The 13,377-nt window shown below is 39.9% G+C and overlaps 2 protein-coding genes across 2 annotated transcripts; both read left to right on the top strand.

The window, feature by feature from the left end:
- Positions 1-2,917: 2,917 nt before the first annotated feature.
- Positions 2,918-3,663, top strand: LOC148299312 (ribosome biogenesis regulatory protein homolog). The gene is made up of 2 exons (XM_088276204.1): positions 2,918-2,998; positions 3,265-3,663. The coding sequence occupies exons 1-2, from the start codon at positions 2,918-2,920 to the stop codon at positions 3,661-3,663; spliced, it is 480 nt and encodes a 159-aa protein (XP_088132330.1).
- Positions 3,664-5,607: 1,944 nt separating this feature from the next.
- On the top strand, positions 5,608-7,442 carry LOC148299311 (uncharacterized). Its single transcript, XM_088276202.1, is given in 3 exon segments — positions 5,608-5,612; positions 5,686-5,816; positions 7,258-7,442. Coding segments are annotated over 3 exon segments (321 nt in total).
- The last annotated feature ends 5,935 nt before the right edge of the window (positions 7,443-13,377 follow it).

Raw genomic sequence — 13,377 nt, 5'->3', positions numbered from 1 at the left:
AAGGGAGTGCTCTACAACTAAGTTCCTGACCCCCTCTAGTCAATGTTCAACTTCAACAACATGGAAGATATTTAAGACTTCTGGGTCAAGTATGAGGGTAATTATGATGATAATATAGGGCACTTTTTAGACGATATGAAGAATGGGCACGGAGTTTTGTTTTTATCGAACGGCTAAAGGTTCGAGGGGCAATTTTAATCCGACATGGCATAAGGGAACGGAGTTTTTTATCGTATCAATGGGGATAGGGCCAGTGGGAGATGGTCAAACAATGTCAAGGTTGCATGATAAGCTGGCAGATTTAATTTATACTTAAGCTGTTCACTATAACTATGTTATATATTGCTCTTTTATACTTGATTAGTGGAGATATTCAGCACCATATTCTACACAGTGATCTCTGCTGCCTCATTATCCTGCTATTGACTTGAATTACCCATTTGATATTCATTTTTGTAAGTTGGAGTGATGTTGATTGAGCTTCGATTTACCGATACTTAAAATTATAATTAATAATTAGAGCTATGCCGTAACCATCCTTGCTCCGAGCATCTCTGAAGAACCATTCGCCTGAATAGATCTACAACTACCTGTCAACAAATATTGGCAAGCTTGGGATTAAAATCAAGGCCAAGCAAGCTGTCATCGGTTTCGAAAATAAATAACATTTCGAGAGGGTTGTCAATGAACACAGAGTCACGTTATTGTATGGGAAGAGGCTCGAATTCTTTCCCATTTCCAAAGAAGAAGAGGCAGTCTTGAAGTAAGACACATAAGACTCCACCAGAGTGATCCCTGAAGAAGAGTAAAAAAAGCCCGGCATTTATTTTCCCTAATTCGAGCCATTGAACCAAGTTTAAGAGCTCATCTTTAGCGCCAAAAAAAGCATGATGGAGAAAGTTGAGGAAAAGTTCAAGCAGACAATCGAAGCTAGTCGAATTAAGACTGCTGAGATCACCTAAAAAATCAAATAGAACCAGCCAAGAAAGAGAGAGATTCTTGCTCTCAGAAATGCCGTCGACAGTAAACTAAAATAAGTTGAAAGGAAATATGAAACCTAATTACTGAAGTTGCAGGACTCAATTCAAAAATTCGCACTGCCAGGGCATGCACAAGTCATTGATGTCGAGCCGGTATTTATCGTTGATCATAACTGGGGGAATCTCCCATCAAATACTTACGATAATTTGGCATTAGAATCAACCAGAAAAATCGAACCCTTCGATAAAGCTGCTTGCAAAAGATTGTTTCCGATCAATCGGGAGTAATTTATAGTCACTAAAAACTTCTCCTCAGCGAAAGGCCACGAGGGGAGCATCAAAATATACGATGTGAGATCAGGCTAATGCAAAGCTTCATATTCCTCATAGTATGGAGCCTATGGACTCACGTGTTCCAATAAGCTGATACTGGCCGGGACATTGGAGAATAGTGTACTCAGCATCAATCTGGACGATGAGAATATCAGCCCCTAAAATACGAAACTCCCAGGCAATCGCCTGCAAACCACAATATTTTAACTAAAGAATGTTACCAGTAAGAATGAATCACTTGCTGTGGTGGCTGCTCTGGGGACTGACCAGAGTTTGAGATTCTTATAAATTTCTGAGGAACAAGTCATGGAAGGAGTCTACACGATAAGCGTCGAATAGAAAAGACGCTACAATTAAATTAGCGCCATGTGCTTAGAGGCGCATCATGATGGCTATGTCTTGGTCGGGATGTAGAAAAAGGTGCAAAAGTTTCACATGGAGAAGAATAGCCAGGTGTCCTACAATATAAATGGGAAGGTGCGAAAGATAAAGAAATTTAACAACTCATTGTACGCGCTCTGCTACGACAAAACTGTTAAGTTTTTAGACGTCCGTGCCTAAAATATCGTGCAATCGTTTGTGCCTATTAACAACGATATCAAAGCCCTTGAGGTCTTATCTGATCATACCTTGGCTTATGGGGCGGGCCCGTAAATAGGGCTGTTAGACGACCGAAAATGCTAGTCTGTGCTTTGGAGCAATAATACGATGCATCGAGAGACTATCAACGACATCATCAGGCTGGGCAGCAGAATAGTTTCATGTGATAGCAGAGGATAAATTATATCGTGGCAGCTGGCCAATAAAAGCTAAGAATGACAATGCTTGAGAATGAATAAATTATTTTACTTATCATTGCAGAGGATTACTTATTTCCATAGAAACATGCACCCGTCACATATAATGAACATCCTATAAAAAGTAAGAGGTACTGAAATGATGAAAGAATTAATATAAATATGATTTAGAATTGATTTAGGTGTATATTTATAACATCTCCTGAACACATGATCGGATCACTGAAGAACTGGGCCAACAACCAAATAATGACTGGCTCTAAGATGCTCTACCCCCCTCCTGAGACTGACCAATTCGAGGAAAATGGCAAACTCTCTCCCGAGTAATTCCGCAAGGCCGGAGACAAGCTCACAGAAGTTTGTTCGGGTTGGCGATGGATGCCATCTTCGAACCCCAAATTCTCCTCCAAGTACTTAGACGACAAGAAGCAATATCTGGTGCTTGAGAAAGTGCCATGCAAGCGCAGAGTGAGCAATGCGCCATCAGGATAATAGGAAAAAGTCATGGGAGAAGATGGTGAGGAGGTTGTCATTTTGCACTCCTCAGAAGCTAAAGAGGAGGAAGCCGGCGAAGAGGACTTTCGGTATTACACCATGTATATTATGTACGACGAATACTACCACACCCCGAGAATGTTCTTCAGTGCCACTAGACTCGATGGCGAACTCGTGACCAACGAGCAAATTCGAGATGACATTCAGAAGGAGTATCTGGATAAGACTCTGACAGTGTAGAAATTCGAGTTCATTTAAAATTTATCGATCCCGACAGTGCATCCCTGCAAGCATGCCAACGTCCTCAAAACCATGTCAGACGCGATGCGAGAAAACGGTCAGAAGGTCGAGTCCCATTTCGCTCTCCTCATCTTCCTCAAGTTCATCACCAGTGTCATCCCAACCGTTTAATTTGACATGACTGGAGATTTGCTCTTCGAATGATCATCATCCCATCTCTATTAAGTCCTCAACCTGTTGCTCTTATAATAATACTTATTGCTTATTATATATATCAACAATAGTAAATGGAGGGAAACAAACAGATTGATCTTGGAGGCTTCACTCTTTATGACTCCGCCCCCTTATTTGCTAAATCTAATACCGTGGACTAATGCATCACAGAAAGGCTCATCACCAACATTCACTTCATTTTCCAGGAGGCTGTCAACGTACGCAAAGAGGAAATCGGCAGCATCGAAGCACTTCCTGAAGAGGAGCAAATCCATGATTTTGAAAGATCCAAACTATATATCCAATTGCCCGAATCTTCCATTCAGTTTCCCAGAAGCAAGAGACTGCCCGAAAAGAAGCAAGCGACCAAATGGGAAAAATTCATGAAAGAAAAAGGCATTACAAAAAGAAAGAAAGATGGATTTAAATATGACAAAGATTCCAAAAAACTAATGGGCCGATGGGGCGGCAAATCGAAAAATAACACTTTTGAGCCTGCCATCATGGAGGAGAAGCAGCATGGCCGCAATCCATTTGAGGATGCATCTAATAAAAAGGGATTAAAGAGGCAGAAGCAAAAGCTGAAAACCATCAAGAATAAATAGCTTCGTTCGAACCCAAAATGATAATGTTGATATTTGCCTCTTATTTATACGCTACACCGACTTCTTTAGTGACGCCCATTTTAATTTGCAGAGTCGATTTGGCATTTATTGAGCGCTTTTTGCTGTATGTCAGAATTAATATAATCTTCAATCGATGAAAATGATTGAAAAGATCGAGGGGTTTCGAAGCATTACACAGGATTATGAACTTGACGAAAAAGATGCATAAAAATTCATAAAATGGGGAAACGGAGACATCCAGCAAGCCCTCAACTACTACTACAATCATCTGTAAAAAGGAAAGATCAAGTACAAGTCCAAATCCAAATCCAAGGATACCCGCCAAATTGACAACAATAAGGAGCACATGCAATAACCTTCCAATCATAAAATCAATGAGGTACAAGCAAGCGAGGAATAACTCTAGGACTCCAATGTCTTTAGTATTCTTCGAAAAGGATCTCTCAAGCAGCAGAAAACCCAAAATTTTATCAATAAAATCAGGCGGTTATATATGCTGCCTATCAATGGCAAATCAGAAGGGTAACTGATTGCCAATGGCGAAAAGAGTATCATGAAGGATATGCCCAATTAATTTTTATACGCTGATTATCTTCCTCATGCATTCGATTTAGATAAGATTTAGGGCTTTCAAATGTTAAAACATGAAAAGCATGAAGCTCAGGCAATCATCCGCAACACTGGCGACCATTCACAAGATCTTACAGTGATAACGAACCGAAACTAACAGACTGCCCATTCTTAATAATTTCAAGAGGAACAAATGTAAAGCAAATCCCATGAATCCCATTAAAAAAAGAAACGCAGTCATGAATCATTCGATAAATTTGAAGAAAAGCAGCCAAGCACATGTTCATATAGAGAAAATGATAATTTGCAAGTGTAAAAATCAGAACAAAAGAACTATCGAAACATGATCGGGAACAACAAATCAAAGTATCCTTTTGCAGAGTAAATGGACTAAGAATAAATATTTGTTGGAGAATATTTCGTCTAATCGTTCTGCACATAGAAGATGAAGCTAGACATGTTAAGTCACGGAGATCCCGTTGAGATTGTAAACTATATTGAATAATTAAAAGCGAAGAAGAAAGGATTCGCGAAAAAGGGCGAAAGAGTGATGCATATGCGAATTTACCATCACGGAAAGCAAATAGGGAGAATACAAGACACTTAAGTCAGGATTATCATGCCATTGATCGATGAAAAGCTCATTAGGATAGAGCTCTTCCTCGTTGATTTTCCATTGTTTGCGGATTTCTTTAAGCCTATTCAGCTCAAGGGGAAAGTATACTTTCGTAAAAAGCTGATAACTGAGCCGATCGTCGAAAGTTTCGAGATTCAATAAAAAAATAAAGACAAAGTACACCAAATATCTGCTCTTTTATCGAAACTCAACTTACCAGTCCTGGTTTAGCCTTTAGTAAGAGGAAAATCGAAATACATAAAGACTAAAACCAAGAAATAATCCTCGAGCATAGATCTATTTAATTTTCGCAAATACGAAGAGCAGCAAAACAAAAAGGCAGAATAGGAGGATAGGAAAAGAGCATTATAACAAATAAAGATTAAAAACGATCCTAACTTCCATCAAAAACAAAAATCCATCACAGATATGATGCCACAAAAGACTCAACCCAGCCGAAGTTCTATGAAGTAGTCACAAAATCAGGTCGATATCGAAGAAAGTAGAACCATGAGCAAAGAAGGCGTGCAGAAAAAGGTGATTTAAATTGACACGAAGACTCACAAGGACAAATTCTCATAATTAATAGACTTGCACGAAGAAAACATTGAGCCCTACCATCCTTCTCAGAATTTCAACTCTCAGCTATATGAGTATCAAGCATTAGCACTGGCCTGGATGCTGAAGAGATAAGGGTATAAATAAATTGCAGATTAGGAAGAGGAAATACATCCATTATGGAGTTAGTATTAAATTCCAGTCTGCTCCAAGTATCGTCTTTTTTTCAATGAATTAACCGGGCAATTGTGCATCAGGAGGCCCATTTCAAAAGTCCAATGCAAAGGAGGAATCCTAGCCGATTAAATGGGCTTAGGAAAAACAGTCATGATGGCCGCACTTATTGTTTCTCACAAACCCACAGTTAAACTGACAGAATCAAATGGAGGTACTCTTGTTATTGTTCCTTTAACTCTTTTATCGCAATGGTAACAATAGCTAGAAAAGCACACATAAAACCAAAAAGTTTTGCTCTATTATTCTTCCTCTCGAAAATCCCTATAAAAAAGTCTTCATCAGTATGACGTGGTCATCTCCACATACGGCACAGTTTCGCATTAGTTCTCAACAGGCTGCCACATAAAGAAGACTGGAGTTTTCAGATACAAATGGCATCGGATAATTTTAGATGAGGCGCACTATATCAAAGGCCGAATAATTCAAACATCAAAAGCAGTGTATTAATTAGCAGGAAAGCATCGCTGGTGCTTAACAGGCACTCCGATTCAGAATATAGTGGGAGACTTGTTTTCATTGCTTCATTTTATTAAATATACTCCTTGGTCTGAGCACGCTTGTTGGAGTCGTTTTATCGAAAAGCCACTCTAATAGGGAGAAAAATCCATCTTCGAAGTTCTCAAAACCATTCTCCGAAGAGTATTTCTGAGACGGACTAAAAACTCAGAAGGAAGTGATGGCAAGCCGATAATTAAGCTCCCACCCCGAATTTCCAAAATATAGCTCTTAACCATGGATTCAAAAGAAAGATAATTTTACGACGCTGTGTATCAATCGAGCCGAACCGAAATTGATGCTTTGATTGAGAAGGGGATTCTCGAGGCAAAGTACATGCAAGTGCTTGAGATGCTAATTCGTCTCAGGCAAATATGCTGCCACCCTATTTTATTTAAATCTGTCGCAAAGTTTACAAAAAACACGACATAATTTGAGGGAGAATTAAAGAAGATGATTGATAAGTGGAGGCTCAAGGCTGAAAAAGCAAAGGACAATCCAGATGATGAGTACTATGAGCCAGTATTTAATGACGATAATTAGGAGGAAAGGGTAGAAGCATCAATAGCAACCTTAAACTTTTCACAAGAGTATTTTAAATAGATGATGGAGAGAATATCCTCCAACAATTTGGATATCTGCCTTGTCTGCTTAAATAATCCGGAAGATCCAGTTATCACTCCCTGTTTACATATATTTTGCAAGTCGTGCTTGATCAAGCCCATTGAAGAGCGAGGATCGTGTCCAACTTGTCGAGCAAAGCTTGACCGAGATAATTATTTGCATTTGCCGAGGGAGGATCGACTTAACCTAAAGCGAAAAAAATAGGAGATCTTCCTCAGTACGAAAATGAAGGCGTTAATATAACACTTAAGATAGTTAAAAGCTGGTGAAAAAGCCGTCGTTTTTTCACAATTCCTTGGATTCTTAGACCTCCTGGAAAACTAAGTTCGAAAGATGCCTTTCAAGTATGTGGTAAGCCTTATGCATAATATAGAGAATGGAGGGAAGCAACACTCATCGGGAAAGAACCAGAATTGTAAAATAATTCCAATAAGATGAACGAGTTCAAGTCTTTCTGGTCTCTCTGAAAACAGCAGGCGTGGGCTTAAATTTAGTAGCAGCTAACAAAGTATTTTTGATGGATCCCTGGTGGAATCCAGCCGTGGAAGAGCAAGCGATAGAAAGAGTGCATCGCATTGGGCAGAAGAAGCCAGTCACCATCATCCGATTTATCATTGATAAATCGATTGAGGCAAGAATGCTGGAGCTGAACACATAGAAAAAGACTCTCAGCCAGAATGTTCTGAATAATAGTAATGACGACACCAACCATGTGCAGAAAACCGAGAAGCTAAAATATCTCATGGAAAAATATTGATTGATTTTAAATGCATTTCATCTGCTCATAGACTCTTATTTGCTTCTTTGATAGAATGAATAATAAATGCTCATACAATCAAATAAAGATCAACTTTCAAAGACCATCACGAGAGTGACCAATCCACTGAGAGTAAATACGATTCCGCCGACAAGTAGAACCTGCTTTTCAGTCACTCTCCCACTAATCCATTCTCCCAATTGAACAGCTCCAATCGAGCATATCAAATGACCCAAAAGTGCTCCGAGAGTCACCATGAACAAATTATATGAAGCAGCCAAGGCTATAGTGGCAATTTGGGACCGATCTCCCCATTCAGCTAGAAAAGTCATCATAAATGCCTGCCCAAAAACGAATAGCTTGGGAAGCTAAACTTTTTTTTATAGGGATGGTGTTTTAGTTGCTTTGAGCTCCGAGTTGCTGGTTCTTTCGATAAACTTTTATTACATTTCCTTGAGCTCTATCTCAACTTCTTTCAGTTATTCATTTTCTCCGGACTACTCGTGCTGGGTGGATTCGTAAATCATCTTTATTCCGAAATAGAGAAAGAGAACGGTCACTATAATGTTGGTTACAGTTTCTGAAAGCCAGCTCGTAACTACCTTGCCGAAGATGGCACTCAATACTGTCATCACAAATAGAGCTCCGTAAGCGCCAAACAGGACAACATACTTGTTGTATCGGAGAGCCATGATCATGGCCAAAAAGAAGGTCTTGTCGCCGACTTAGCTCACAAGAATAGCTAGAAATGATGTGGTGAATCCAGAGAACAATGTATGTTTCTGTTCCTCCGCCAAGTGAGCAATGTGAGACTCCAAATTAGATGTCCATCCTATTTCCAGAATATCCATTCGTTATAATAAATTACTATATGCGGAGAATTCATATCTGCATTAATGCATCATAAAAATTTAAGGCCATCAGCATGAAAATACCGAAAACACCAGTTTATTTTTTACCTAGACTGAAAATCGACATTGAATAACATTCCAAATATGATAAAGATAACGTAAAGTGACCGAAACTGAGAGCAAAACAAACAACTACACGCGTGGTATGAGACTAATACAGGTGTGACTTAAGCAAGTGCGCGCTTTTCAAGTATAATGGTGAAAGTTTGCTGATCGGGCCTATGAATTCAAATAATATTTAATCAGAGCCAATTTTATATCATGACTATTTGCCGACCCATAGATTGCTCCTGGCGAACTTATCGTTTGTCTTGATGTCGTAAAGGCAGCTAATTCCGATCATCAGCACAATTATCAAAAACAAAGCCACCAGCAGTCCCGAGAGGATAGCAGGTGTCATATTGAGAAACAGTTGGCTCTGCTGGTTGTTTGGATTTTGCTGCAGTTTCCGGGTCCGAAAATGCACAACTGTCTCAGAGTTTCTGCTGGATAGAATTTGTTGAAGGTCCTCAAGAGTTGTCTTTTCAAACCTGTTCACCAAACTTCCTAATCTTTTTTCCAATCCCTTATGCGTCGTCATGAAGGAGCTCACATCCTCAAATGAAATATTGGCTGTATTTAAAACACCCCGAGCTATTTTGGTGAGTTCGGGTTGCTCTGCAGCAGCAGTTTCGACCACGTACGCTTTCACATCGAGATTATCGCTGAGGTGAGAAATCAAATCGTGAGTACCCAAGACTGGTTTGTTTCTGAGTAAGGAATGGCATACATGTCTTTGGCGATCACAACAATCGACTATTGAGTTGCGGCCAGGACGACTAGAAGACAAGCAACTAAGATTCTGTTCATCAACTATTCTTAATAATATCACAGGCCATACAATATCTATTTGCATTTGCATTAACAATGGCAGGAATTTAATGTACAAACCATCAGAAACGGTGTCCGAAAGCTCACACTTTTTCTGAAGGTTGATGGTCGACACAGAGAGATGCCCGCCAGCGAAAATAGCTCTTTGCTAGTTGGGGGCTCAGAAAAGACGTAAAACTAAATTGAATTAATAAAATGGTTGCTTATCTATCCTTCCTCTGGATCTGCTTAATAATTTTATCAGACGGCCAATTAAAATTAATAATAATATCAATACCCCTATACCAACACCGATAAGCCGATGGCACTGTATAAATGGGCTGCATCTCCATGCAAGATTAACCCTGAAAATTAAACCAGTCACATTCTCAAAATGCAGAGTCTATTAGAAGAGTACGATCGATAAAATTCATTTCTAGGAAGGCAAGTCACAGATCTTTTAAAAATCAACCAATTGCTCAGCAGAGACGGCAGGCAAGAACGATGGCCAAGAGATAGGCATACATACTCTAATGATGTATCAAACCATTACCCTTCTTCGTTTTTGGCCAAGATGAACAAATAAAGAACTGCCTAGATTAAATAAAGCCATAAACCCAAAGGCCCAATCGATAATAAAGCACCTGAAAAGCGCTTGGCAAAAAGCCGGCAAGTTCAATTTACTCGCGACCCTTACATATAAAAATCAAATATTCAGCCTAACAAATAAAGTGAGAACTCAAAGGAAGTTTAAACCAATTTTTTGTTGAAAAAGCCTGTTCGGTCTTCTCTTAAAAAGTCAGGAATTTCGATTGTGGACAAGTCATTGAGCCGTGAGTCAAATGCTAGCCCTAGCCCTGCAAAGTCAAACCAATCGTCAAAGATAAAGAAATCTGGTGTCGAAGTGACCTTCAAATAGACATCAGCAGAAAAGAAAGATTAAAAAAATATCAATATGTCTCCTCCGAAAGTAGAACTTCCTATGAGCGCAAATTATGCTGTTAGGAAAGATCTTTCTATTCAATAGACTCCTATTCGAAGCATTAACGATAGAATTGAAGAAAAAGATGAACTCAAACGGAAACCACTCTCAAAGTAGGAACAAATTAGTCCATCCAAAAGCCTCGTTCAGGAGAACCAGCCATTCCTATATCAAAGAACCGAGAATAGTATGATTGAAAGATCAAACAGCTATGCCAAAGACTCGAATCCTAGAAACTAATCTGTAATTTAGATGAACCGACCTCCTGGTCGACTCATTTCAAAATCAAGCAGCATGGCCAGCTATTAACGAAGCCAGAGCAAAAGCAGGCATCAGATTGAGCCATCGGCGAAAATTAACAATATGATGGGTGAGTTTCTCGATAGGAAAAGCATTTCGAAGGTCGAACAAAAAGAGAGAGGCACATCGACTCGGAAGAAGTTTATTAATGTGGTTTCTAAAAACTTGATATAATCTGAGCACTAGATCAAACTTGAGAGGTCCAGCTTTAAGAAGTGAAGGAATGCGAGCTGTTATTATGATAAATTTACTAACTGTTTTGATAGATTCACTGTTGTGACAGATTTAAACTCGCTAATATTACAACTTTGTATTTATAATCAAGTCGAACATCGGTAAATGATGATTTGCAAGGGCCCTTTGGAGGCTTGGATGAAGGTCCCTTCTTCATGAGTGATATCGAGCCCGAAATTTCGCCCGACGATGGCGAACCAGCCTCCGAAGTATTTCTTATCCATATACTTTTTAATTTATTCGGCAATTTACTATTAATTCGAACGATGCAGGAAGGCATGGTAGATCACATGCTTGGCTTCATGCAGCATTTCCGGATCCATTTCTGTGTGCTTCACTTTGACTCCCCACTTTTCTTCGCGCTTATCGGTCTTCTCTGCCATCACTCTAATGATAAAATTGATATTTAATTCGCTTATACAAGTTACATAATTACATAGCAACATAATTGCATAACACGTGCAGGGTGAAATTAATCAGATAGTTTGATTCTAATCTGTTGCATATTCCAGTATAATCGATCGTCTGTCGTACATAATTCGCACGAAGCGACATGGAATTCATGACGAATAAAACGGGTTTCTTATTACTGATCAATTATGCAGGAATTATATGTGACTCGTTTATAATTAGTAAACAATAGATATGAACCAGCCGTAATTCACAATCACCAAGGCGTTGTAATTCGTGGGCGATAATTCGACTTATCAGAAAAAGCAGTTACTCTACCAAGGACTCATAATCATTGCTTTCGCAACTCTCACGTGTAGGATCCCATTGATGGATTCTTAATTGATTGTCTATTTCCTGTTCTTCTCGGGAGTTGGCCAATTTGTGTGTCCAGTCTATATGGCTCTGCGAACTATCACGCTCGGCATTTTGGGCAGTGTAGGCTTTGCTGCTATCATCTACCCCTTTTCTAGCTTGTTGTATGATATTGCGCTCTGCTCAGTTGGGTTTTTCGGCCGAGGATTCTATGTGAGCTCATTGATTTACTTGAATTAAATCGGAGGGGACAGATTTCGAGCATGGTCTTCAATAACCGTTTTGGGCTTTTGGGGAATTGCACCTTTAGTGCTCGGTCTTTAGCGCCTCTTCAATTTTTCCGAACTCACCTGGATGCTCCTATTCGTGCTAGGCCCATTTGTAGCAGGATGCACTTTGATCTTGAAGCATTGGAAGCCATCTCCATTAAGCCTCTACACGAAAAGTAGCCCATTGTTAAATAGTAGGGTAATACGGGCAAGCTAAGCAAGTTCTAAATGAAATGGCCAAGGCCAACCAGAGGAGCCAACTGCCTTATGGGTTAGAGGGAGAGAACTAAAAAGATTTACTATCCGAATACAAGAAGATAACTTACAGGGATTTGCTGAGCAACGACATGATATGGAATATGACAGTGCCCTTAGCAATACTCTGGATTTATCGCGAGTACATTTACTACAGCTCCTACATCATAATCCCAGAGCTGGGCAAGGAAGTCACCAAAAACCTAATTCTGATGAGTGTAAGCGAAATTGTGGCCATTCTAATGTCATACCCGATCAAGCTGAAGATAAGGCGGAAAAATGCATTCTTCTTGTTCGTTTGCGCCATCGCTGCCTGTAGTTTGCTCAGCTCGTTCACCCGAATCAGCCCGGAGTGCAAGTAAATCGGGCAATCCTGCGTCTCCAAGTACATCTACCGCATCTCCATCATGGTATCCAATTTACTCATCTTAGTTAATAAGATTTTCCATCTCTCTCATCGGCAGCATCCTCATTAACTACACTCTTGAGCTCTATCCTTCTGACGTGAGGAGGCCAGGGTTCAGTTTGTGCTTGGGCCTCAGCTCAATAGGCTCAGCATTCCTGCCATGGGTCGTATCCTCTTTCATTTACTTCGATTTATCAGGTTTCATCAGTTTCAGCTTATTCAGCTTTATTGCCTTATACTTCATCTTGCAGCTATCGGAAACAAACGGCAGAATGAATACATCAACATTAAACGAAATCGAAACCAGCCAGGCGATGGTCTCATTAGAGGGCTGGGCAAAGCTGAGGCTCTGATAGCTTGCCAATCCGTCAAAATTTCCGTTTTTGCTTTTGATTCTTTTTAATATCCATGAGATATATCGAAATGTGCTTTATTTAATTATTGCCAATATATTAACGAAGCTTCATTCAGCATGGGGTTGGGGTTGGGGTTGGGGTTGGGGTTGGGGTTGGGGTTGGGGTTGGGGTTGGGGTTGGGGTTGGGGTTGGGGTTGGGGTTGGGATTGGGACACTGCTATTTTGAATATTTGTCAAATTTATTGAATTATTTGGAACCATAGATCATTATTTGATGCCGAGCTACTTTTCATACTGTTTGAGTTGTTTCTGAAAACCTCCATTTGGCTGACAGCAAGGTCTCGCCGCCTTAATCTTCTGCAGGCAGGCTTCGTAGCTGATGTTGTATTTTTTCATCATATAAGAGGATAAGAGCATCGAACATCTGGAAATCCCTGCGGCGCAATGCACTAATACATGGGTGGTTTTCCTCGAAGATTCAATGAATTCGAAGGCAGGCTCGAAGGTAT

This window comes from Brachycentrus maculatus, unplaced genomic scaffold, assembly GCF_059751285.1.
Source record: "Brachycentrus maculatus isolate JH-2025_06_01 unplaced genomic scaffold, ASM5975128v1 h1tg001186l, whole genome shotgun sequence".
Classification (NCBI taxonomy): domain Eukaryota; kingdom Metazoa; phylum Arthropoda; class Insecta; order Trichoptera; family Brachycentridae; genus Brachycentrus; species Brachycentrus maculatus.
Note: the sequence above shows the minus strand (reverse complement) of the source record. Positions and strands in the feature narration are given on the sequence as shown.

What these genes read in the sequence shown, in the direction of transcription:
- LOC148299312 (XM_088276204.1), top strand. Translation starts at nt 2,918, where the DNA reads ATGTCAGACGCGATGCGAGAAAACGGTCAGAAGGTCGAGTCCCATTTC. An exon ending in TCCTCAAGTTCATCACCAGT is followed by an intron (nt 2,999 to 3,264) that starts GTCATCCCAACC and finishes TTCATTTTCCAG; the next exon opens with GAGGCTGTCAACGTACGCAA.